The sequence below is a fragment of the Chelonus insularis genome, unplaced genomic scaffold, assembly GCF_013357705.1.
Source record: "Chelonus insularis isolate UGA/USDA-ARS -01 unplaced genomic scaffold, ASM1335770v1 contig_339_pilon, whole genome shotgun sequence".
Classification (NCBI taxonomy): domain Eukaryota; kingdom Metazoa; phylum Arthropoda; class Insecta; order Hymenoptera; family Braconidae; genus Chelonus; species Chelonus insularis.
Window position 1 is genome coordinate 518,964 of NW_023276505.1, and position 24,360 is coordinate 543,323.

The following is a 24,360-nucleotide window of genomic DNA, read 5'->3' on the forward strand; positions in this document are numbered from 1 at the left end:
GCTCCAAATTAATTACAACAACTTCCTCAATGCGAAAAATTGTTTCAAATATTTAATACGTTAAGTAACTTTAATGAATTCTATATTTTTGTATTTTCACTCATTTTCACTACAACATTCGAATAATTCAGAACAAAGATTATATTTTTTAGTTCATTAACATTAGCTAGGGGCGATTAATTTCTACCAAATTAATTTCCATTTTTAAAAATAATATCAATTTATTTAAAAGTATATTTTTATGAAACATAATGGATTAATGTTTTATAATAAAAAGTTACAATGGAAAAAATTTTTTTATGCCACAGGCAACATATAAACACCAAAACAGAATTTTACACAAGGGAAATTTTCGATAGGTCGATTATTGTCTGATATGTTCCAAAATTGAATTTACGAAATTGAATTCTACCACACTAATCCTATTAACACATTCTCTATATTGATTAAATAACCTTTATAATTGCACTCATAAAAAATAAATATCTTATTATACACTTGGAATAAATTTTATAAAATATTTCAAGCTTGCTAAAAGTAAGGAAAATATTTTCTTATTCCCAAAACTTGAGGTCATATATGAAGTATACAAGACTGCGCATGTACATTGTTTCAATTTAGATGTGCCAGAAAAATTTCCACGAGGTAGATTTATTTCAATAGCCAGTTTTATCACGTATGTATATATATATATATATTTCGAAGATGAATGTAATGAATGTACTGCAGATATAATTTATTTCAGGGTGGCAACCCCTAGACTAAATAAAGCCGGCCATTGAGTGATGTAGGGTTAGCTTCTCTATGCTTGAAAAAAGATTAACGAATGAAGGGTAGAGCTTACGCTTATTATGTGCGTATTTTTATTTTTTTTTAATTTGATATACATTGAAAAAAACATCATTCAATAACAACAATTAAACTTACTCTCAATATATTTAAAAATGGAATTGGTATACCATTGCAATGAAAATCCAACGAATTAAAAGTTTATTAAATTTCGAATGGTGTGAATTAATAACGGGGTTGGATATTTGATTTACAAACACTTTGGGATATAACAAAACTGGTTATAAAATTTTTTCAATGAAAATTCCTATGCAAAGATGCAAAGAGTATTTATTTTTTGACGTTCAATGGTACTTTTTAATTTTTAATTTTATTTAAAATATCAAAGCATCGTTGAATACTTAATAAAAGACAAAATAATTTAATGCAAATTGAACTTTAAAAAATACTATTAAAAATTTGTTGTCTTATTTAGATCCAATTGACTGAAAAACTTAGGACTCTTTGCCATAATTAAATGAAAATACTGGAATGTTAAATGAGAAAATTCTTCTACGACATAGAAAAAATCCTTATCATTCATTCAATTTTCAACATATTTGAATTAAATTTTATGGATACTAGTGATGAGCGATATTCATTAGACACAATGTTAAATTTCACATAACTATTTTGAATTTTTATTCAATTTTGCTAATAAAATCACATGAATAATCATCAAATTATTCATTTGTACTCAAAGTCTTTTTTTCATCTCCAAGTTCATTAAAAGTCTGTAAATATTTAATAAGATTTTTCTAGTCAGATCTAACAAAACATGTACCTAAGTGCCTATGACATGCAATAAACTATTTTTATATATTTGCTCAAGTTGAAATTTCAGCAATAAAATAAAAAGCCTTACATTAGTAACAATAAAGATAAATGTCATTTTCTTTGTCTTCAAGAGTATTGGCAATTGCTGACACGAATGATTTGATGCTACTAAGGAAATCATAGGGTTCTAACATTTATCTCTAATGTTGCTTACGATAAAATTACTATTTATAGATCGCACTTATCGTAATAAACCATACTGATAAGTTCCATAAATAATGCTAGAGTAATTATTCGAGCACTTAGATCGAGACTTCTGGAAAGAGCTTGAAAAAAAGTGTGTGTATGTAATACAAGTACGTGTGATAAATTATTTTCGGCAACATGGAAAGTACTCGAAATAAGTTGCCTTTTATACTCATACTGTGCTATGGATTATACTGTACGACTGTAAGACCTATAAATCATTTCACTGTGGAAAATTCACGGTAAAGTATTAGTTTTGTGTGCTGAAGGATATGAGTTCAACTTTGATTAGCGACAATTTTTACCGATAAATTCACCACAAAAATTGGAATATAAAATGATAAATGAATATGGCATGAGTAAAATATAGCACTTTTTTTCGAAGAAGTTATTTACAATGATGTAATTGAGATTTGATGTGCTGTATAATTGGAATGTTAATACAAGATAAATTATGATTGTGTTGTTCATTACTATCATTCATGAGATATAATTATTTCTTCTCGGGAAATTTATTATTTATCGCTTTTGAATATCAGATGACGATTTACATTTTATAGGAATATTTTTCTCATCAAATAAAAGTATTTTCAATGAAAACTAATCCTTTGTGGACAGTATAAATAAGTATCAATCAAAAAGGTCAAATACATGTCAATTTAATCCATTTTTTGTAATATCTGTCAATATATTGTTATAGTAAAAAACTGCTAGAGTTATGAAGCATTGATACCAGTTAAAACTTTTATAAAAATTCGATTTTTGCAGAAATTAATAATTTTTGACTATTATAGAAAAATATTTCAAAAAAATATACTTCTATGAGTGTTGATGTTTCAAAAAAGCGGAAGCAATTTTTTGTGGAGTATTTTAAGGCTTGAAATATGGTGGATTTTTATTATGTAATAAAAATCTTTGAAGATGATAAAAATAGATGAATTGATTTAATATTTAAAGAATTATTGAATGTCCGCCAATAATTCGATGGCAACAAATTGATACATGAAGTAACACATAATATTTGAGGGTAAATATTCTTATTCATATTTTTTAAAGTGGCCGCAGTAAAAATAGAACCAGACAGTTCTGATGATTGTGGGCCAAGCTGTAACGATGAATGATAGAACGAATTTAACCTAGTTCTCATTTAAATTATCCTAAAAAAGCTGGAGTTTTCTGAACTCTATTTAATACCAATTTAGAAACATCAAAAACAAATTTTTTTAAATTATTTAACTAATTACCATAAAATTTTCACTCTTTTCGCAATATATATATATATTTTTTTTTAATAAAATGTCAAAGTGTTACGATAAAAAATAGTAGCACAAATGTAATACATGATGAAACAATTTTTGAAAGGATGTTCACTGTGGACAGAATAGACCATATGTGGAGTAGTTATGTATTAAAAAAATTTATCTCTGTGAGTAATTTTTCTTCATCTATTTTCCACCCGACGCTATCTCATATGATGCTACTATTCACCACATGAATCAACGTGTGAAAATTGCTTCTGAACATTTACCAAGCCAATAGATAATTACTTGATAATTTATTGCAATTATATAAGAGGCTTAAGGAGGTAAACAATTTTTTATGGGCTCACATGTTTGAATTTTACAAATTTGTGCCAAAGTAATTATTTTGTCACCAATATAAAGAGATTATAATTCATTCCAAGTCATATATACATGTAACTTCTCAATTTATTTGATCTATTTTTGGAGATGATAAATGATTCAATGAATATCAATTTTCTATTAAAAAAAGTTATGTGATAGCAGGAATAATAATTACCGTAGTAAAATTTATAAAGAATAACATCCACTTAATCAAACCTTACATTAAATAAATAATGACGACATGCGCGGTACTGTTATGGTTCACTAACTTGAATAAAATAGGTATAATAAAAAATACTATTGTGCTTACACAGTGAGTATCCAGTAAGCTACATATCACATTAAAAGCTAATATTTGACTAATACAAATGAAATAATCTTTTATTTAACTTTTTCTTTCTCCCCATAAAAAAATTTGTAATAATTATTAAATAAATTTTGTAGATAATTGAACTTATTATAAAATATTTAAATGAAATAATATTTGTAACGTTTATTAAATAATATATATGAAGAAAAACCGAATGAATTCATAAGCTTTAAACCGCTATCAGAGTTAGAAAATCCTTTATTTACTCAGAGTTTCTCATGGGTATTCTTGATTCAAGATGCTTTATTAATTTCATGAACTTGAATTAAGAATAAAAAAATACTGTCTATTAAAATTATTAAAAAAATAATCACAATAACTTCGGAACATTTTAATTGACTTCAGTTGTATAGCCCCGTACGTTCAATTAATCCATTTTAGCCAACTCATTTCACGTGAAATACGAGTTTAAAATAATGTTAAAAAGGCATTGATTTAATGTTATATCCAATATTGTTATACTATCATGAAAATGCAATAAAATGTAATCTATTTTTGTATTTAACAGCTGTTACTCAATTAGAAACTTACCATTATGATGAAATACGGCCTTGATTCATCATACAACAAATTAAGTAGAAGAGCTTGTAATTGATATAGTTTTCATCAATGATAACAAATATTCGTACTTTGAGAAGAATTATCACTAGCTAGTAATTTTGTTAGTTGATTCACTCCACTTTATATCATTTCACTTCAAAATTAAAAAAAAGATGTATACATAAATATAACAGTACAAATCAATTTAAACTTCAATAGCAAATAAATACTGACCTTGCAACAAAATCCATATAAACTCGAATAAATTATATTAAATAGAATTGCTAACGTTGAAATAATGCTATTAAGTATTATTCATACAGAAATTTAATGTTTGGTTGTAACATCTAGAAACTCTATTTAATTCAAGCAATCATGAAACATTAACTCAATGTCTTGAGCAATTTATTTTGCATCTCTTCATGTGAATTATCAATATTCGTAGCTTTGTTTATACAACTTAATGAATATTTCATTGTAAATTAAAAATATTAGCTCTCTAGAAACCAAGAATCATGTTGCTCATCAATTATTATAGCATACAGTCTCCACTCAATCTCAAAATTTGTGCTAAAACAATCTAGAAATAAAAACCAATAACATTTATTAAATTAATAACTTGAGGTTTAGTAATAATCAGACCAAATAAAAAGCATCAGTACTATTGTTTAGTCTTTCAACATTTATTGAACTTAATTCATAAAGTGTTATCATTGAAATGAGTTATGTGCCCACACTCCACTTAATTATAATGATAGAGTTACTGAGGCGCGTGCCTTTTAGATTTTCATGTTATAACTCACAAAATTATGACGTATTGTTGAAGTTGGAAATTCGAAGTTTTTAATGATAATTCATGCATTTCTTTGAATTAATTTACCTACTTACATTTAATTAGTATCAATATTTCTATAGAGTTCCTGGTTGAATCAAACCTGATATGTTTTGTCTATAGTACAATGAAAGCTTCGAACCTAAAATTAAATAAAGCTTGTGTTATTTTTATGTGTATAAAAAAACGTGTGATAAAATTTTTCAAACTGAGAAAAAAATCCAGCTTTGTTTAAATATTATTGATTACTTAAAAAAAACTATTGTTGGAAAAAATTGTTGAAACGTTTATGATTTGATGTATAAAAAAATGATTTTTCTTTCTCAATAGATGTAGAATATTTCAATTACAAAAACTGCATGTGTTTCTTAACAAAATATTATTCTATTAAAATTTGATGAATGGTCACAATGAAAATCTCCAATCAATTATTTACATTGAAACATTTATTTTAGAAATAATAATAATTAAAAGTAATTTGATAAAAAATGCAAGCGATTTTTTTCTCAGTGTAAATTTATCAAAATTAACTGTGTCAACTTACATTCTTAAAATGTTGACAGATTCTTTAAAAAAATAATAAAAATGCTCAAAAAAAGATAATTCGTTGTTTATCATCACAAGTATTTACGCTGTATTTATATAATAGCTATATAGAACTGTGTAAAAAATGAAAAGTTAATTCAATTTTTATATCATATGAGGACAATATTTAACCAAATAAAAATGTTGAGAAAAAGGTTATAAAAGGAAGACACTTTAGATACAGAAATACTCCTCAAAATCACAAATATAAGGAAGATTTTTCTCTTACGACTGTTTATAAATAACTACCTCATATTTGTATAACCCAATTTCTACAAAATTGTAGCTCTTTGGAGATATTCAATTTTTCTAAGGATCAGAAATTATATAAAAGTTTAATATATATTGCAATTACTAATTAAACTATTTCATATATTTTCCTTAATAAATATTCAGCAAAAGACTGAGTTTCTTTGAAGTTCCGTATTTTTCCTACAATAAAACTCTTCTAGCTTGTATATCTCGGTGAAAAATAATTGTAAAAAAAAAACCGATGAATCATAGTAGGAAGTATTATTGTGAACAACTAAAAATTCAATTATTTCATTTTTTGCGAATGTATTTCAAGTTTATTCATTGAGGGATATTTTTTTTATCAAGAGCAGTGAAGAAATTCAAAAATATTCAATTTAAACTTCAACTCACTGTACATTATCAATTGTTTTGTTCGAAAATCTACCAATCTTCTTTCAAAGCTACATAAAATAATCTATTTTGAACATAACGACATGTGTATATATGTATATGTTTTGGTAAATATGCACATTTACACTGACACTAGTATGCGGATTGCAAAATCTTTTGACTATATGATGTTCTTTTTTACACTATGGAATTTCTTTCTATTCTGGCACATTGGATAAGAATGATTTTAAATTAATAAACAAAAACAAGAAAAGTTACGGAAATAAACTAAATACGTCAGAATTAAAGTGTGTGTGTGTAGCTGCATAAATGATACTTGTCTATAAATGATCTTCTATGAATAGCTGCCATTGAAACGATTAAAGTTAAAAATGCATGGTACAATCACATTAAAAATAGTATATTTTTAATATAATTAACAACGTTTTTATAAAACTTACATGTTAATTTTGTCAAAAGTAACGAAAGAAATTTCAAAAAAAATTATTTGTGTGACGTAATGAACTGCTCGACGTGGTTTTAATCATACAGTTAAATATCGTGATATTAAAAAATATTGATATCTAAAAAAATCTAAGAAAGGAATATTTGAATGTATTTCTTCAATTTATGCTTTATGCTCAAATACATATGTATATATATGTATATGTATATATTTCTTTATTTATATTGATATATATTCCTTGATTCCCTTTTTCGTACTTTGTAACGTATACTAACAACGTTCTATTTCATGAATCACGAGCAGAAGGCTGACTTACACTGGCCCCTTTTCAGACCGGAGACTCTATGTATATAAGACTTAAAGTAATGGAAAAGTGACCATGTTAAATGTGCGAATGTGTACGTGAGGTATATTCAATATATATCCAAGCGCCGTATAATTGCACGCATGTGTTTGTATGGGTGAAAAAGAGATGGCATCCAGATGTAAAAATTTTATCAGCTGCGAAATAACAGGAAATTTTAAAACTGATTATAAGAATTATTTTGTCAACTGTTAAGTTCTCATTACTACACTGCGATGACAAATTTTTAAGAAGAAAAGTATACTTTGTAAATTGAGTTTTAATGAACTTTAAATCTTAAAATTTTGCAAAATTCAAATTGTTAAAAAAATTGGCACAATATGGAACATTATTTTTCATCTATTTTGCAATTATTTAGGTTACTGGTTAACAGCGATGAAAGTTGATTGCATATTATAAATTTTTATAATGAAGATTGTAACGTTATGCTATCCAGTCCCCCTTCCTCTCGTAATGTCCTCGAGATTCCAATGGACTTGAGATAAACTAACTTCTAAATAATCAATAATCAATAAAGCTATGAGAAGTTAATACTAATTATTGCCTCTAATAATACTGTGAATTTTGTTAGTCTAGATATGCCAATCTAATATTATTAAACTGACACCATTGATTTATTATTATACCAGAAATCTATTCTATCAAAGAAACAATAACATTAATTTATTTTTCTAAATTCAATTCATCTATTAAATTAATTTTTTTCTGTTCCAATGGTTAATTACATAACTGACTAAGAATACAAGTTTTGTAATGCATATATATATATATATATCTATAGAAAATGAAGGTTTTTTATTGTTTCGCCATAAAAATATATTAACTTCTGCGAGCTGCTGGAGCTATTGTAATAGGTATTATTGGAGTCGGATTTTTAAAGTCGACAACAATAACGGGTTCTTTAACGCCTTTAGGATTGGATTCTGATAAATATTCATCTCCCACTTTGGCTTCTCCAAAGTAGTGATCTTTATCACCAAATTGCTTATCAATATTAAGACCATCATAGTACTTAGGCTGATAATCAAACGTATCATCAGATCCAGTAAATTTATGAAGATGATGATTATAATGATCGTGATGAAGTTCTTCATAATGATTATGTTTTTCATCTTCATGATGATCGTGCTTTTCATGATGCTTATGCTTGTGATGATGCCCATGATGATGATCCTCGTGATGGCCATGTTTATGGTGATGATCATGTTTATGATCGTGCTCCTGTTTATGTTCATGCTTGTGCTCGTGACCATGCTTGTGGTGGTGATCTTCTTTATGTTCATGTTTATGGTGATGGCCATGTTCATGATGATGTTCCTGTTTATGCTTATGCTTATGATCCTCTTTATGTTCATGTCCATGATGATGATGATGAGACTCAGTTTCCTTGTGTGAATGATGATGATGATGTTCGTTTACATGGTGATGCTCATGATGATGATGGTGTTCATTATGATGGTGATGCTTGTGATGATGATGATGCTCTGCGTGATGTTTATGTTCTTCGTGATGCTCATGCTTGGAATGATGTTCATGCCCGTGGTCATGTTTGTGCTCATGGCCGTGTTTATGTTTATGTTCATGTTCTTCTTTATGCTTATGATCATGATGATGTTTATGATGATGATCCTCATGATGTCCATGGTGATGTTCTTGATGATGATCATGTTTATGATGGTGATCGTTTTTATGATGATGCTCTTGATGGTGTTTATGATCCTCATGATGTTTGTGATCTTCGTGATGATCATGATGATGTTTACTCTCGTGGCCATGGTGATGTTTGTGATGTTCCTCGTGATGATGCTTAGCATGATGTTCATGACCATGGTGGTGATGATGATGACTCTTAAATACTCCAAAATAAGGACTATTTCGTCGATTTCGTGAATTTATGCTTGGGAATGGTTTTTTTTTTAGTCTTGATAATTTTAACAGTTCAAATGATCTTGTATCTTTCGATTGCTGATATCATTTAAAAAGAAATAAATAGTAAATAATTAATTACTGAATTTCGATAATTTTTTGCAAAATGAATTATACTTTAAATATTTGTTCTACTTACATTGTGATCAACTGTTAATGATTTATTTATGTTTGGATTGCCATAATTATTGACTTCGAAATTTTTGTTATTATTGTCTTTGTCGGTGTTATCATTTTCAGAAATAAAATATTGTGTCTGATCCTCAACACTTCGAGGCAGGGAATAGCACAAACTGATTATTAATGTGCTGTAAATTATAAATCTTACCTAAAACATAATTATTAAAAATTAATCTAGCATCTCTTGAGAATTTTTAGTAAATAAATAACTGTCTGTCAAATAATTGAATAATTTAGGAGCATTTGCTTTAATCTCCAAGTGAGAAGAGCGTTGAAATATAAACACATACTGTATTGTGGAGGCAGGACATGAAATTTCGTGTTTATATTTGAACGCCCCTCGTATCGTGTTGGTCCGAGAAAAATAAATTTAATTCTATCAATTTTACAATCTGAGATATATTTAAACACTTCAAGATCTTTTTTGATTCCTCTTTTTCAATGTCCAAATTTTCGTTAAATAATTGATTTTTTTCACCCCCAATTGCTATTTTGAATTTAAAATAAAATGAATAAAAAATTAACTTACCCACAAGTGAGCAAAACCGTATCTCGAGTCCATATTTGAGAAAACTAAGTGAAAAATATAATAAACGAGCAGTATTTATAAGAAATCTCTCAACATATTTTTTGTTAACAATATTTGATTTTAACTATTACTAGAAATGTTTTAATTGTTATTCATTCAGTGAAACGGAAAGTAGAAAAATTGAATTAAAAAATTTATAACACCTTCGTATTACATAATAGGAAAACAAATAATAATTTTTCAATCTCATTATAGTGTACTGAAAAATGTTAAAACCTATCAATATTCAATTAGTTGTTAATTTTTTAAGCTATAAACTTCTTTTAGAGGCTTTATTATTCTCCATTATTACATAAATACATAAATATTTCGTGTACATTAAAATTTGCGGTACATTCTATTTAACAGCCTATAAAATTGTATCTTGAGCATAGAGTTTTTCCAGTTAAAAATAAAAATTGGTTATACTTTAGTTTTTTAAATTCACTCCTATTTCCGCACTTTTCTATTTTTTTTCATGAAGCGAAAGTATTAGAATCATTCATATTATCGTAAAATTTATTATGAATGATTCCTAATGACTTCACCAACTGTAATTCTTTTCTATGTAATTAAAAAGAAAAAATATAACGATTTATTATTTATAATGAATAATAATAACAATAATGAACTTTAAAGTACATCATTAAAAATTAATGTTCTAATAAATCTATCTGCAGATTTTATAGGATATAATGAGTTTATTTGCAAGATAAAAGAAGTATAAATTATTTCCTTTAGGTATACATTAAATTCTCATCTGTATTTCACAATATATTAGTGGTATTTTTTAGTCTGTAACAGTACGGGATTTATTTTTATTTACACTTCATTTCACTGTGATTACAGTGTACTCGCGACATTTGAAAAATATATTAGCCTTATCATCTACGTACTCATTGAAATAAATCTAGTTCTTAGAAAAATATAAAGAGTTGCTAAATAGAAATATGAATTTTGATTGAGATTTCCTAATACTGCATTTCTTTGATGTTTAACTTGCTGCCTTGGGTAAAGTGCTAATTCGACTCTACATCTTCAGTATAGATTAGCAAATCCAAGATAAAACTAACAATTGAGTTTAAAAATCCACGGAGATCTTCTAAATCTTTTAAAAATTTTTAAAGCTTTCTAGGACCCTAGAGTCTTTGACAATTTAATTATTAAGAGAATATATTAAGAAACAGCTCTAAGTTCAAAAAAATTCTTTTTTTATCTTTAAAAAAAAATTTTTTCTTTGTAAAATGTTGGTGAATAAATTCTTATTTAATTTAATTTACAATAATTATTCAGCATATATCAGCATTTGTTGGAATATTTGAGTAACATAAATATTGCATGAACTGAATTGGATGTTCCATTTTCATTAAACACAATTTTTTTTGATATAAAATATTTTAATCAATAAAAAAATTATTTCAATACCTATTACTTTGAAATATTTAATTGTACAAAAAACTGAATCCCGTTACTTGAAATAATCTACTTTAATCAAAAAATGGAAATTTTTTTTATTACACATTTAAAACTATATTGAAGTTCTTTTTAATGATATTAAAAAAGCAACTCTGCACTACAAATTCTAGTCCAATTTTTTTCTTTGCTATAGAATTTCATCAAATACTTGAATAAAGTAAAAACTATTAAAATAACATTCGTAAGAAGATTCAGTAGATCATACAGGACTTTCTAAAGTCTAACTTCATTTTACGCATGATGATTTTGAAAATCCACAAGGAAGTTGGAGATTCAAATTAGTCTTAAAATTTTCTTGTATATGCCTACGATAAAATTTCACTCCAAAACTTGGAATGCTCTTTAGAATTCAAAAGTTCCAAACTCGAATTATTATTCCTACGTGAAATAAATTTTAAAAATAGGCCTGTACCTTATAATCATGAAATCTTTCAAAATAATTGGTATGATATTCTTCTTAATAAAAGAATCCTTCAAAAGTTATAAGAGATTAAAATTATGAAGTAATCATAACTTATAATGGTGCTTGAATGAAATTAATCTGATCAATAATCAATTTAATTTTTCAAATATCTTCACAAATACTAGCGGCAGAGATTCGATATTGTTTTGAAATTGTCCAATGTGGGCAAGAAATACCTTACATAAATTTATTATAAAACGAACAAAATAATTGTACGTGAACAGTACGCTTGCGCTCTGACACGGACTGAGTGAACATCAACGTTTCTAGTCTACGACAAGTTCAGCTGTAAACTGTTCGTTAGACCTTAAGAGCTTTTCCTTTTTTTTGGAAGAATTTCAAATTTACTCTCGGTGATATGTGTAATGATTAGTGTAAATAATTGTGAAATTATTCTCTCTATTATAATAAGAAATAATAACAATTGATGAATTTAAATATTTTTTCGAAATGAATAATGAAACTTAAAAAAATAGTAGACGAGAGTTCTATTATTCTTATAATACTTATTGATACAATTAAAATGATATTGTTATGATAACGAAATTGTGCCAATTAATAATATCAATGTGATATTTTTCAAGTGAAAACATATAATTAAAGCATAGAATAGTAGTGGATTTAATGCTTTCAAAAGCTTAACCTATGCATTTAAATTATTTCGGAAATTTGATATTGGCTATTTTATCCAAACTGTTAATATTAATAAACAAAAATTTACACGATACACTCATCTTTTGAGTTTCATATTTATTCAATACCTGTGGTGGTTATCATCATTAATATTCCACTGAAAGGTTCATCTCTATACCCACTTGTGAGAGAACTCTTTAAATATATTCAACAACTCATTTATATAAATTTTTAAATAATCCACCAAAAAATGACCAACTTTTTACACATTTTGTGAATTCATCAATGAAGTTTAATATTTCTATTTACAAATATTCACATAAATCATTATTACTATATTAAAAATAGTCGTGCTCTTTTAGTAAACAAGTTGTTATGATATAAATCAAAAACCAATTTCTGTTGATCTCACAAAAAGTACAAAATTTCAAAACATATTGGTATCTTTCATCTTTCAAGATACAGGAAATCTTCAATATTTGACTCAATAAATTAGATTAGTTACCTTAGCAGGAAGCTAAAAATATTATAATCATTGATTTAAAGGATAATGGACTGAAAATAAACTTTCTGAAGTATATTAATAATTTAATAAAGAACATAATGTATCAAGTTATTAATGCGAATAATTTAGTAAAATATAAACAAGAAATGAGGAAACATTAAATCCCGAAATTTGAGTCAGTCTGATTTCAAACTTGAAATAAAACTAATTATTCCACTCCAAAAGACTGAAATCATGAATAAATTTTCTGGATATTATAAATTGAGAAAACAAGCAATTTTAATCCTGTAATATCTATTAAAGCATATAAAAATATTGTATTTGATTTAAATAAAAGAACATGGTAAATTGTTGAAAATATTACACTTGGTATTTAAACAAGACGAGATTGTCAACTTTATTAAACAATGGCATGACAATACGACTAGCAAAAAACGCTGTGAATTCAGTGAACAGGAGGATGAAGATGGTAATGGCTATACTGGTGTTAGGACAATTGTTATCAAATACTCTGTTAGGTGCATACGCCGGCGATCGATTAGCTGTAGCTCGCAGAATTTTACGAGATGTACCTCTTGTGGATGGGTATGTACGCTAATTGATTATATTTTATCACATATTATTTTTAGAAGAAATATGACGACCTTTTTTTCTCGCTTCTCTTTTTTCCCTCCAGTTTTTTTTTCCTCATTTACCGTAAACGAACGATTTTTCACAGAATGACTTGAATTGTTTCTGATTTATTAAAAACAATCACTTCAGCGACGGGAAAAAGACTTATTTATCGTTGAAAAATATCGTTTGTTAAAAATGAAGTTTATTTCGTGTGAAATAGAGTGAATTTTTTTTAAATTAATCGGATAAATATTATTGTTGAAAAGTTTTTAAACATTTATGATTTTATAGAGATTTTTAACAAAAATTGTCGGATAAATTTCTTTTATTCAATCAAAACCATTTTTACTCATTACTTTTTATCATTTTAGTGATAACAAAATTACTGACGTCGATAGAAAATTTTTATTGGTGCGTTTCAACAGATCTTCAACCTTGATTTTACATTATTCCATTTTCGATATTATTACACGATAGAATCTAATTTTATTTTCTTTTTTTTTCCTTTGAAGATCAATCCATCTATCGAGAAAAAACAGCTCAAGTAAATTCGTTTCGTAAAGTTTTTCTTCCTTTTGTATTTAAAATAAAATGCAAAACATTACTCCTACTTTGAGATCTCCAATAACATTCGAGTAATGAACGAGTCGAGTCAGCCAGATTCGATCATGTTCAGTTGAGTCAGCTAGTCCTATTCGTTCTCAAGTGAACTTGAGTATAAGTGGCAACAAAATCACTCAAATCACTCGAGTAAAATTTTGCTCGAATCACATTATTACTGTAGTTATTAGTTCTAGCTCGATGTTAAACCCATTGTACATTTGTTCAATCCATGTAATATCTTTGTATCCTTGAAAAAAAATTACTGTCATCTTCTATTTGCATTTAAACGTATATTCTCATCACTATAAGTGCTTAAAACTCATTGAAGCTAATGTAAAAAAAATTTATAACAATAATTGATAATTATTTAGAATTTGGACTCCAAACGAAAATCACTCGAAAAAATTTTCCATCACCTGGAGACTATTTTGTTAGGTAAAATTAGATATTTAAAGGTGAAGAAGGCACTTTTTAAAGGAGGATGGAAGGTGGGGAGGGGGGGGGGGGGTAAAAGAGCGTAAATATTTTTAGTAATTACAAAAATATTTATGCTCTTCTACCTCCCCCCCACGCAAATGAACGTTGACCAAATTATAAACACTCGCCCTGCACCTCCCTTTGCTATATTTTAAAATGTAACATTAACGATTCTAGTGAAATTCATTGACTTATTATATGTATTTTATAACATGTAATGTATGAATTAATAGCAATAATATGTCTCCCTCGCCTCAAATTTACTATTTGTATCCTCTGAAATAACCCCAAATGCATAAAAAATCTTTCGGAGCAATTTATATCTGGAGCCCCAATTGTGAATAATTATCTAATAATTTGTTGACAAAATATAAATATTTCAAATTTTTAGACGCAATTCAAAGACTCATAAATATTTTTTATTTCACTTTTCAAGTTGATAAAAGCGATTGTAATTAACAAAAATTCCTCTTTAATTAAATAATTAAATAATTTCGCCCATTGTGCTATTGTCAATAGAAGAGCTTTCTTAAGTAGTGGAAGAAAATTCAGACTAGAGCCTCAAAGTCTCTCCGGATGAAACAGAATTTGTTTTGTGCTAGACTTTGTTCCATTAATTCTGTTTGAGTATTAACGTCTCAATTAAGTACAGCAGTTTGATTACTTCATGTATAATGTAACTAATTAATAACATTAATCATTACAATTACAATTAAAAGAGTAAAGGTTTATATTAAATCACCTTTTAAATAATAAAAAAAAGAAATATTTTTAGTTTAAAAGACAAGTTGAATTATAAATTAAAATATAATTAGTTCATCTCCTGGTTTGGTTACCCTAACTACAATTTTGGGGTTTGAACCAAGTGTTCTCTAACATGATATTCATTATTCCGAAACTCAGTTCTAGTCCACAAGGTCTTCAATGAAAGCTTGTACTACCAATTCAGAATTTACGTTTAGACTTGGTAGAACATTACAGCATTATAATTAAATAGTTTTTAAATGTTTAATGTAGTGAATTAAACAATTAATTAATTGTGAATTATTTTTTTTTTGTTTCAAGTCATAATGATTTGCCATGGAACATACGTAAATTTTTAAAAAACCAATTACGTAATTTCCAATTTCATGATTTAAAACGAGTTCACCCTTGGTCTCAAACAGCATGGAGCCATACCGATTTAAAAAGACTAAAAGAAGGCATGGTTGCTGCCCAAGTAAGTTAACCAATATTTTTTTTCTTGTAAAAAAAAATTTCTTTTCCCATTTACTAATTTACAGTTCTGGTCGGCGTATGTACCATGTTCATCACAGCATCTTGATTCAGTACAGTTGGCGCTAGAGCAAATTGACCTTATTCGAAGATTGGTAAACAAACATCCAAAAAATATGATTCTTGTTACTACTTCTGAAGGTGTGTATCTCACACAAGAAACTCCATTTCTATATTAAAATATTATTATTATTTTCATGAAAATTAATGACCTTATTTATGTACTCAAGTCAGAGTCTTTGATATTTTTAAAACCCTTTGATTGAGTTGGATTAGACATTTTAGCGTGTATGCCTGTGGGTTTTTACGGTTTGTTCACTTTGCTCTAAATCTAAACTTTCTTACAACTTCCTTCTTCCGTTACTAGTTACAGTTGCTAAAGAGCTGATTTTTTCTCCTATCTGCACTCACATTTGTGTTTCGAGATCGGGAAACTAATCTCAGTACAGTTGACCTACATCTAAATCTTAACTCTTTTACTACTTTTTCCTTTATAAGAATACTCTTTTTCATCTCACAAAAAAACAGTGATTAAAATTATATTCCATAGGTATTAAAAAAGCCCATGGTGAGGGAAGATTAGCAAGTTTAATAGGAGTAGAGGGTGGTCATGCTATAAGTACAAGTTTAGCAGTACTCAGAATGCTTTATGAACTTGGAGCAAGGTATCTTACTTTGACCCATACGTGCAATACACCTTGGTAAGTAGGCAAACACTTTTAATCAACCGATAAAATATAGATACCGACATTTCCCAATGCTACAGTTGTTTATGTATTGGTTTGGCAGGGCAGATTGCAGTACAACAGATGAGCCAGGTCAAGTACCTCATGTTGGTGGTCTTTCAAATTTCGGAAAGGTAAGTCAAGTTCATAACCTTAACTTACTTATTTTTATTCACAAATAAAGTCTAGCTCTCTGGAGACTTTTATTGGAAAATATTTGTATACAGAGTATTATAGTGGAAATGAATAGATTGGGGATGATGGTGGATTTATCACATGTTTCTGTGCCAACCATGCTAGATGCCATGGATGTTTCTAGAGCACCAGTGATTTTTAGTCATAGTAGCGCTCATGCTATTTGTAATTCTTCAAGAAATGTTCCAGATCATGCTCTTCAATTACTCGTGAGAAAAATTAATTTTATTATTTGTCAAAAACAAAAAATATTGATGAGTAATTGATCAATTTTTATTGATGTATTTTTCTAGGCTCGATCTGGAGGAATTGTAATGATTTCTTTTTATCCTCACTTCATAAGTTGTAGTGAAAGATCAACACTAAAAGATGTAGTAGGTATGTAAAATATAAAAATTTAATAAACTTAATGAAGATAAATTTCATATGCTCACTAATCTCGGTAAAAAAAGCACCACATATCTATAATCCAACTAAAAGATTGTTTATTAGTAGAAAATATTTCATCAGTGGCTGGAATATTCTAAATGTTTTTATATGTGGTTTTTTTTTATTGCGGATTACTCAGTTTAAAGATATTTTGACAAGGATTAATTTTCACGATATTTTGGGTTAGAATTGTGTGTTGAGAGTAATTATCTTGAAACCTTTTTTTCACGCAAATGAATAAAAAATGGCGAACGTACTAATCGGCTTAAAAGTATAATGCATTATTCAAACGTAACAGTACTAACTCTATACAAGAATATTTCATATTTTTGTCAGCTTTTTTTCATTCAGTTTGTTTCACTGTGTCATACTTTCCCAAGAAATATAAAATATTTATTTGTAAAAATTATTTACACGTAAAAGCTATTACAGAATTGTTGATAGTGTAAAAATTCTGGAGATTGTTAGATTTTTTTCGCTTTTTACTAAAGTGACACTCCAAGCAGACAGCTTTTTATTTATTCTTAAAAACAATTCTGAAATTCATCTCTCTAAAGTATATTCATCAATATCGCTTTTTATATACTGTGAACATGCTCATATCTTCGCTATCTAAATTACATCTCTGGAATTTGACGTTTTAGCACATATAAATCATGTACGCAAAGTGGCAGGCATCGATCATGTTGGAATAGGTGCTGGATACGATGGAATTAACTTGTAAGTATAGATTTAAATTTATATACTATGAACGCACTTTATAAATGCATTGAGTCAATCGAACTTGCAATAAATTATGTAGTTAATTTCGGAAAAGAAAAACACTTTGGTTAAGAACTTAAGAATGATTATAAAATATTAAATAAAATACTATATATTCTTATTATTTTAGAACGCCGACGGGTCTTGAAGATGTTAGTAAATATCCAGAGCTGTTTGCAGAACTACTTACAAACGGATGGTCAGAACAAGATGTTCAGAAGCTTGCAGGGCTTAATCTTATACGTGTCTTTGAAATTGTCGAGCAGGTATGAACATTTAGAGAACTTGCAAGTATTATAATATTACATTGGAATAATTTATCAATGTTGTTTATGAACATAATTATCACTATGTTGTGATGAAAGAAAACATTCATTACTTCATTGTTGTCTACTTAGAGTTATATATAATCTAACTTGTACAATAGTAAAGTTATTAGGAATATATTTTATCTTTATTGATCTACATGATATTGTTCTGTTGATAACAATGAAACTCTCTTTGGAACTATTTTTTTTCAAGAATTTAACTTCAATTCCAAGACTTTAGTAAACAATTATTTAAAAAGTAAATACTGTTGTTGTTTTATAAAAAAAATCATTTAAAATAATGGTATTTCTTTTAAAACTAGTAATTTATGAATGAATTTGAATAATTATAAAATATTATTTAATTCAGAGAAGAGAATATTCTTTGCATTTTAATGAAACTTTCAGCTTTAACTATTGATAAAAATATTTCAAAGTTACATCGAAACTGTCTCGAACATATAATTTATTTATCGATTCTCGTAAATTGAAATAGAAAAAGTTTAAACTCCATGTGCTTATGTCATGTTCCAGGTACGAGATCGTATGGCTGCGGAAGGCATAGAGCCGCTTGAAGATGAAATCTCGAGTGAAGATATCATTGGTAGAGATTACTGTCGCTACAATTTGAAGCAAGAACTGATGACACCTTAATATAATAAATTTTTTATCAATATCAAACCAATATGTTACTGACGGTTGTGTTTTAGATAGTATTTCATATAAAAATATAATGAATATTCAAAGTTATACATAAAATAGATAAAAGAACACTAGATTAATATGATATTGTTTATAAAAATAATCCGAATCGTAAAGGTTTAGAGTTTCAATACTCTGAACCGTTTTAATGAGACATAGTCAATCAATAACATGGAAACTTTTTTATTATGAATTATGGCAGTATAAGAATGCAATTCTATTGAACACATATTTGTATTAATTTACAACTCCTCATTTTTAAAATATCATAATGAATATATGCAACAAATTTCTACATCACGTGATATAAAGAGGATTCATTTTACTATAATTCAGCCACAAAATTTAATAATCTACTTTATTGTTACGTGTATTTAGCTTCCAATTAGAAACGGGTAGATAGTATATTTAATACTTTATTATGGATTTATTGTATTATAAGGAAACAAAAATATAAAATATGATATATTAAAGAATTAATAATAAAATTAAGAATTTAGAATTGCACCAAATAATAAGAAAAAGATGTATTAAATAGTGGCTGAATGATAGTTTAATCAATAAAACCAATACTCGAATATACAAATATATATGTTGGTAAACATTTATTATATTTAAACTTTATAAGCAATAAAACAAAATAAGTTTTATTTAAAATTAAATTTAACATGAGTACTTTGTTCTTATTTAAACATACCTGACTAATTCTTAACTTGATCTTTTAATTTTTTCATTTGATAGATAATTTATAATTTTAATAACATTAAAAAAATAACATGTTTTTGTTTTTATTGAAACCTAGAAGCTACTGTCGCATAATGAAGACAGTGAGCTCTAGGGATTTACATATATACTGTCAGATATTTTTGCATCAAAATGTTTTAAAACAAGGCTTTAGAATCGTGTTCTGGTCCATAGAACGTCATTGAATCATAAGATAATATCTTTTTCAATGGCCATCAACTCCAACGACGCAGTCTATGCATCATCCAGCATAAACTCTAGTACATGATATTTTTACAAGAAATATAGAAGTATGATAGTAAATCAAAAAAAACTGCTTAAACAATCACCAGACAAGAATTAATTTTTGAATAATAAACTTTCATATATCATATAAGCTTTTAACAAGTATTTCAAAGACGGCTTAAAGATATCTTGATAAAAAATCGACTTTTAAAAGTTTCTACGATATTCTTCAGAAATTGATGCTGTCTGGATTGGTTTTTAATGCCAAGAAATCCGCAAGGAATTTTAATGCTTGCTGTTTAGATAAATTCTAATACTCGAAATAAAACTGACAAGGAAATCCTCTTTAAAGCTTGAAAAAAAACTTTACAAGAAACTGAGAAAATTGTCAAAGATATTAGCAAGGATATCAACTGTCAGTAAGTTTTTCTAATTGTCAATAACTTTTTTAATAAACTTATGTGTATAACATACTAAACTGATAAGATACTCATCATTAAGCATTAACCTAGTCTACAATTTGTTAAACTCTTAAGACGAAAACAAACTTAGTCTACGACTTGACAAGTTCTCTGCTCTTTAAATATATGTCTGGATTTAAACCAGTTCACGTAAATTACAGTTCCTGTTTTTTCGTTCAACTAAAGCAATTTATAAAAATGACCAGAGAATAATTTACATCATAAATATTTCTAAAACATTAACCACATAATAATGATAAATCGTTGATGAATGATAGAAGTTATTAGCTGATCCTTATAAAGGATTGTAGAATAGAATAATATTGAAAACTTATCAAAGATTCATAAAATATGGCGAGGCATAATAGGTTCGATAAAAATACAATATCAAATATATTATTGATGACTTTAAAATAGAATAATAAATTTATATACTAGTTATTATTAGCCTCTTTTTTAACATTTCCACAGTCTTCAAACAATGCTTGCAATTCTTCAGGAATACGTCCAGCATCCAATTCTTGTCCCCATAATCGATACTGTAAATATGAAAAAATCAATTTCAGAATAGAATAAATAATAGAACAAGGTAGAATATCGAATTGCCGTAATACAGTCAATTTTTTATCTCTGGTCTGATTCAATAAAAATTCATGAAGAGAAATATCAAAATTAGTAAAATTTTTTAGTTGTATCAATTTAATTATCTTCCGCTAACCAATCTAATTGTAAAAATAATATCAATTTGTATGAGTTTATTTGATACCATATCAATAACAAAATTGACTATAGAACAAATATTATATTTTAAAACAAATTATTTAAACCATATCAAGCTCTTTTCTTAATGCAAGAACAGCTTTTTCTCGATCAGCAACAAGCTCTTCTAAATACTGGTATCTGAGTTTTTTGCGTGCACGGCACTCCCTTGCACTCTGTCGACTTCGCTCTAGAAATATATAAATAAAGTTTATAACTCTGTTAACTATAACAAAAAAAAAGTGTACTGAAGATGGCATATCGAAAGAACAAAAAATGTTTCATGATAAAAAAAACTTTGTAGGGCATGCTGTATGATAACGTTTTTCCTCCTACCTTTCTGCGTATAGTATTTAATAGAAGCATTGTTTTACACAGGTAAAAATGAGAAAAAAACACTTTAAAAAATAAGTCTGAAAGATAATGAAGCTCGAGAAATTTTATACGAGCAGCATGTGTATGAGTTAGCCTATTCGATTATGAAAGAATTAATTAATGAAAAAAAATCAATTTGTCATGTTTCAAAAAAGTCTATCAAACAATACCGATGTAATATTATGATTCAGAGAAATGATGATTAGTTTTAAGAGCAATAATAATGCACAAACATTGATAGCAAACTAAGAATAGATGAAGAATGGAATGAGTTCCATTATATTTTCTCATAGTCAATGAGTATATCATTATTATTAAACATAATTAACTTTTGAAAATTCGCTCACCAAGCTTAGCTCTCATATCCGCCTTGTCGGCTGCTTTTCGACCAGGTTTACGTCCCCGCTTTCCCCCCTCTTTACGATCTCCACGACAGCTTTCCTACAAAGGAAATAGACAAAAATTATTATTAATTATTAAATTAAAAAAATCAATAAATAAGAAATTTGGAAACATTATTAAATAGTAAATATGAAAAAATATGTCAAAAACATTATCGACTATGAAAATCATTTTTATAAATATTTTTTTAATAAAAATAAATTCTTATTTTATTATTTCTCATTCTATCTACAATAATATTGAATACTAAAGTAATTTGATGAAAATTAACGATTATGTTAACGATACGTAATAAATGAAAAATTTTAAAATGGGACGTAATAGATAAACAATTCTATTTGAAAATTAATATATTGACTCGCAAAAAGATCTGCGTTCTACATAAAATGTTTTTAAATTGACATTCTATTAAAATTTTTATAATTTAAACGTAAATCATGATACTTTTTTTAAATAATAAAAATTGTAAGTAGTTATACAAACTTTTATTCGTGACTTTCGTCGAATGATCTTCTTCAGTATAACCTAATAACACTAATAGTTAGAAAATATTTTTCATTTAAAAAACTGGTAAGATTTAAATTTTAATTAGTAATAAGTTAAACTTCACTATAATACGTCAATTGATGTTTAAATTATTATTTTCTACAATATCGGTAGGATAAAAAGTACCAAAGGACTTACCGGTGGCACGGTTAAATTCAACTACGCAGTTCCAAGAAAATTTAGTAACGGCCTTTTGTTATGAATGGGTGGCCCCATAATAATACCAAGTTGAGTCAAAGAAATTTTTTTCTTTCAATTTTTTAAAATTATTATAAATTATATAAATAACTAATTTTTAACACGAAAAAGTTTAATAAATTCACTTTCGAGTAACATGCTTATTTATTTTATTACAAATTACAAAGAGATGTAATTGTATCACTAATTCCTACGATTAATAATCATGTTAATTAATTTAATCATAAAGAGGGCTCCAATATAATTATAATTGTTTATAACTTATAATATAAATTTTTTACAAAAAAATAACAAAATAAGAATTTTGAAATGAGCAGTATTACGATATACTGGTGTTCCCACGTGTTTAATTAAACAAAGAACAATTCACTTATTTGTAATGTAAAAAATAATAATGACACTGTATTCAAGAAAATCCAACTAAATCTGCGTACGTAGCGACTCCAGACGCCACTTTGATAAAACAACGATATCTAATAAACACTTAAAATGTTTAATTAATAATAATATACCAATAATCTCACTATAATAATAAACATCTTTGCTTATTTCCTTTGTTGTCAATACTCAACAGTGCTGACACCTCATTGTTAGTTAAAAAATTTTTTATTAATAGATTTTTGGTTTTTAGTTATAATAATCGTTATAAAAAACAAATAAATGTTTTTATATATTATGATGTTACATTCTGAGTGTAAATTAATTTTATACAATTCATGTTTGCATCATATGAAGCAACAATAATTCTTACTTTCATTTGTACTTACCATCTCGTTGTCAGTAATATTCATATTCTCTACTTCCATTATTAATTATTATTGTCAAATATTGATAACACTTTTTAATTAAATGTTAAAATTTCATTACAATCACGGTAATTCGTAAACAACGTGTATCTGTTTACAAACACTGCAAGGTCACTACTCGACTATTACAAACTCGACAATAATAAAGTACCTTTGTACACAAATGTGACGCACATCTCTCACACATTGGAATCAATGGCTGTGTATATATGGAACACAAAGAAAATCGTTTAAATGCAATATATACTAGACCATCAATTCTCGAAGAAAACACTCTAGCTAGTTATTTACTGGTACAGAGTTGGTGATCAATAATCACCAATCAACAAAGATGCAGGAAGTTTTTCCTACTTGCGTGCGCAACTTGTCTTTGTGGTATGAAAATGAATTAACTTTTTGTACAATAAAATTATCATTACTAACATCCGATACTCTAAATAATTATTTTACCTACAACAGATGTTTTATTCTCTTAATTTGTCACCAATTTTTACTTTAAATGTTTTTGTTACTTTAGATGTAGCTATTTTCTGATCTCGAATGATGAAAAAAAAAAATTTATCTATAGTTTAAGTGAAAATAACAAGATAATAAATATAAACTTATGAAATTGTTAAAAATCAATTAACAATAACTTAGATAAGATACGATCAATAGATAATAGTTGTTGTATCATAATATTTTTATCTTATTCTTAAACGATTTTCTTTTTCTTAGGTTGCTTATGTTCGTGTCAAATGCACGT

The 24,360-nt window shown here is 27.0% G+C and overlaps 3 protein-coding genes across 12 annotated transcripts in view; 1 reads left to right on the plus strand and 2 right to left on the minus strand.

Moving 5' to 3' along the window:
- Nucleotides 1-7,219, minus strand: part of LOC118066289 (multidrug resistance protein homolog 49-like) — a 25,433-nt gene extending 18,214 nt beyond the window's left edge. For both annotated transcript variants that reach the window (XM_035082215.1, XM_035082210.1), the window contains exons 1-4: nucleotides 5,763-7,219; nucleotides 5,275-5,360; nucleotides 4,621-4,966; nucleotides 4,378-4,540 (exon numbers count right to left, since the gene is read on the minus strand). The gene's annotated coding sequence lies outside the window, so the exon portion shown is untranslated. The remainder of the gene's footprint in view (nucleotides 1-4,377; nucleotides 4,541-4,620; nucleotides 4,967-5,274; nucleotides 5,361-5,762) is intronic.
- Nucleotides 1-19,711, plus strand: part of LOC118066291 (dipeptidase 1) — a 23,368-nt gene extending 3,657 nt beyond the window's left edge. For 2 of the 9 annotated variants that reach the window (XM_035082223.1, XM_035082222.1), the window contains exons 3-11: nucleotides 15,769-15,922; nucleotides 15,987-16,119; nucleotides 16,529-16,679; nucleotides 16,768-16,837; nucleotides 16,931-17,107; nucleotides 17,192-17,276; nucleotides 17,972-18,047; nucleotides 18,220-18,355; nucleotides 18,932-19,707. In XM_035082223.1, the coding sequence (XP_034938114.1) occupies nucleotides 15,769-15,922; nucleotides 15,987-16,119; nucleotides 16,529-16,679; nucleotides 16,768-16,837; nucleotides 16,931-17,107; nucleotides 17,192-17,276; nucleotides 17,972-18,047; nucleotides 18,220-18,355; nucleotides 18,932-19,051 (1,102 nt within the window). In that variant the 3' untranslated portion in view covers nucleotides 19,052-19,707. Of the gene's footprint in view, nucleotides 1-1,732; nucleotides 2,094-12,045; nucleotides 13,594-15,768; nucleotides 15,923-15,986; nucleotides 16,120-16,528; nucleotides 16,680-16,767; nucleotides 16,838-16,930; nucleotides 17,108-17,191; nucleotides 17,277-17,971; nucleotides 18,048-18,219; nucleotides 18,356-18,931 lie in introns of those variants that run through there. The other 7 variants (XM_035082217.1, XM_035082218.1, XM_035082221.1 and 4 more) reach the window with 7 other exon arrangements.
- On the minus strand, nucleotides 19,680-23,915 carry REPTOR-BP (REPTOR-binding partner). Its single transcript, XM_035082226.1, has 4 exons — nucleotides 23,577-23,915; nucleotides 22,011-22,104; nucleotides 21,357-21,478; nucleotides 19,680-21,068 (listed from the first exon to the last, which is right to left on the minus strand). The coding sequence occupies exons 1-4, from the start codon at nucleotides 23,613-23,615 to the stop codon at nucleotides 20,964-20,966; spliced, it is 360 nt and encodes a 119-aa protein (XP_034938117.1). The 5' UTR covers nucleotides 23,616-23,915; the 3' UTR covers nucleotides 19,680-20,963.
- Nucleotides 23,916-24,360: the final 445 nt, after the last annotated feature.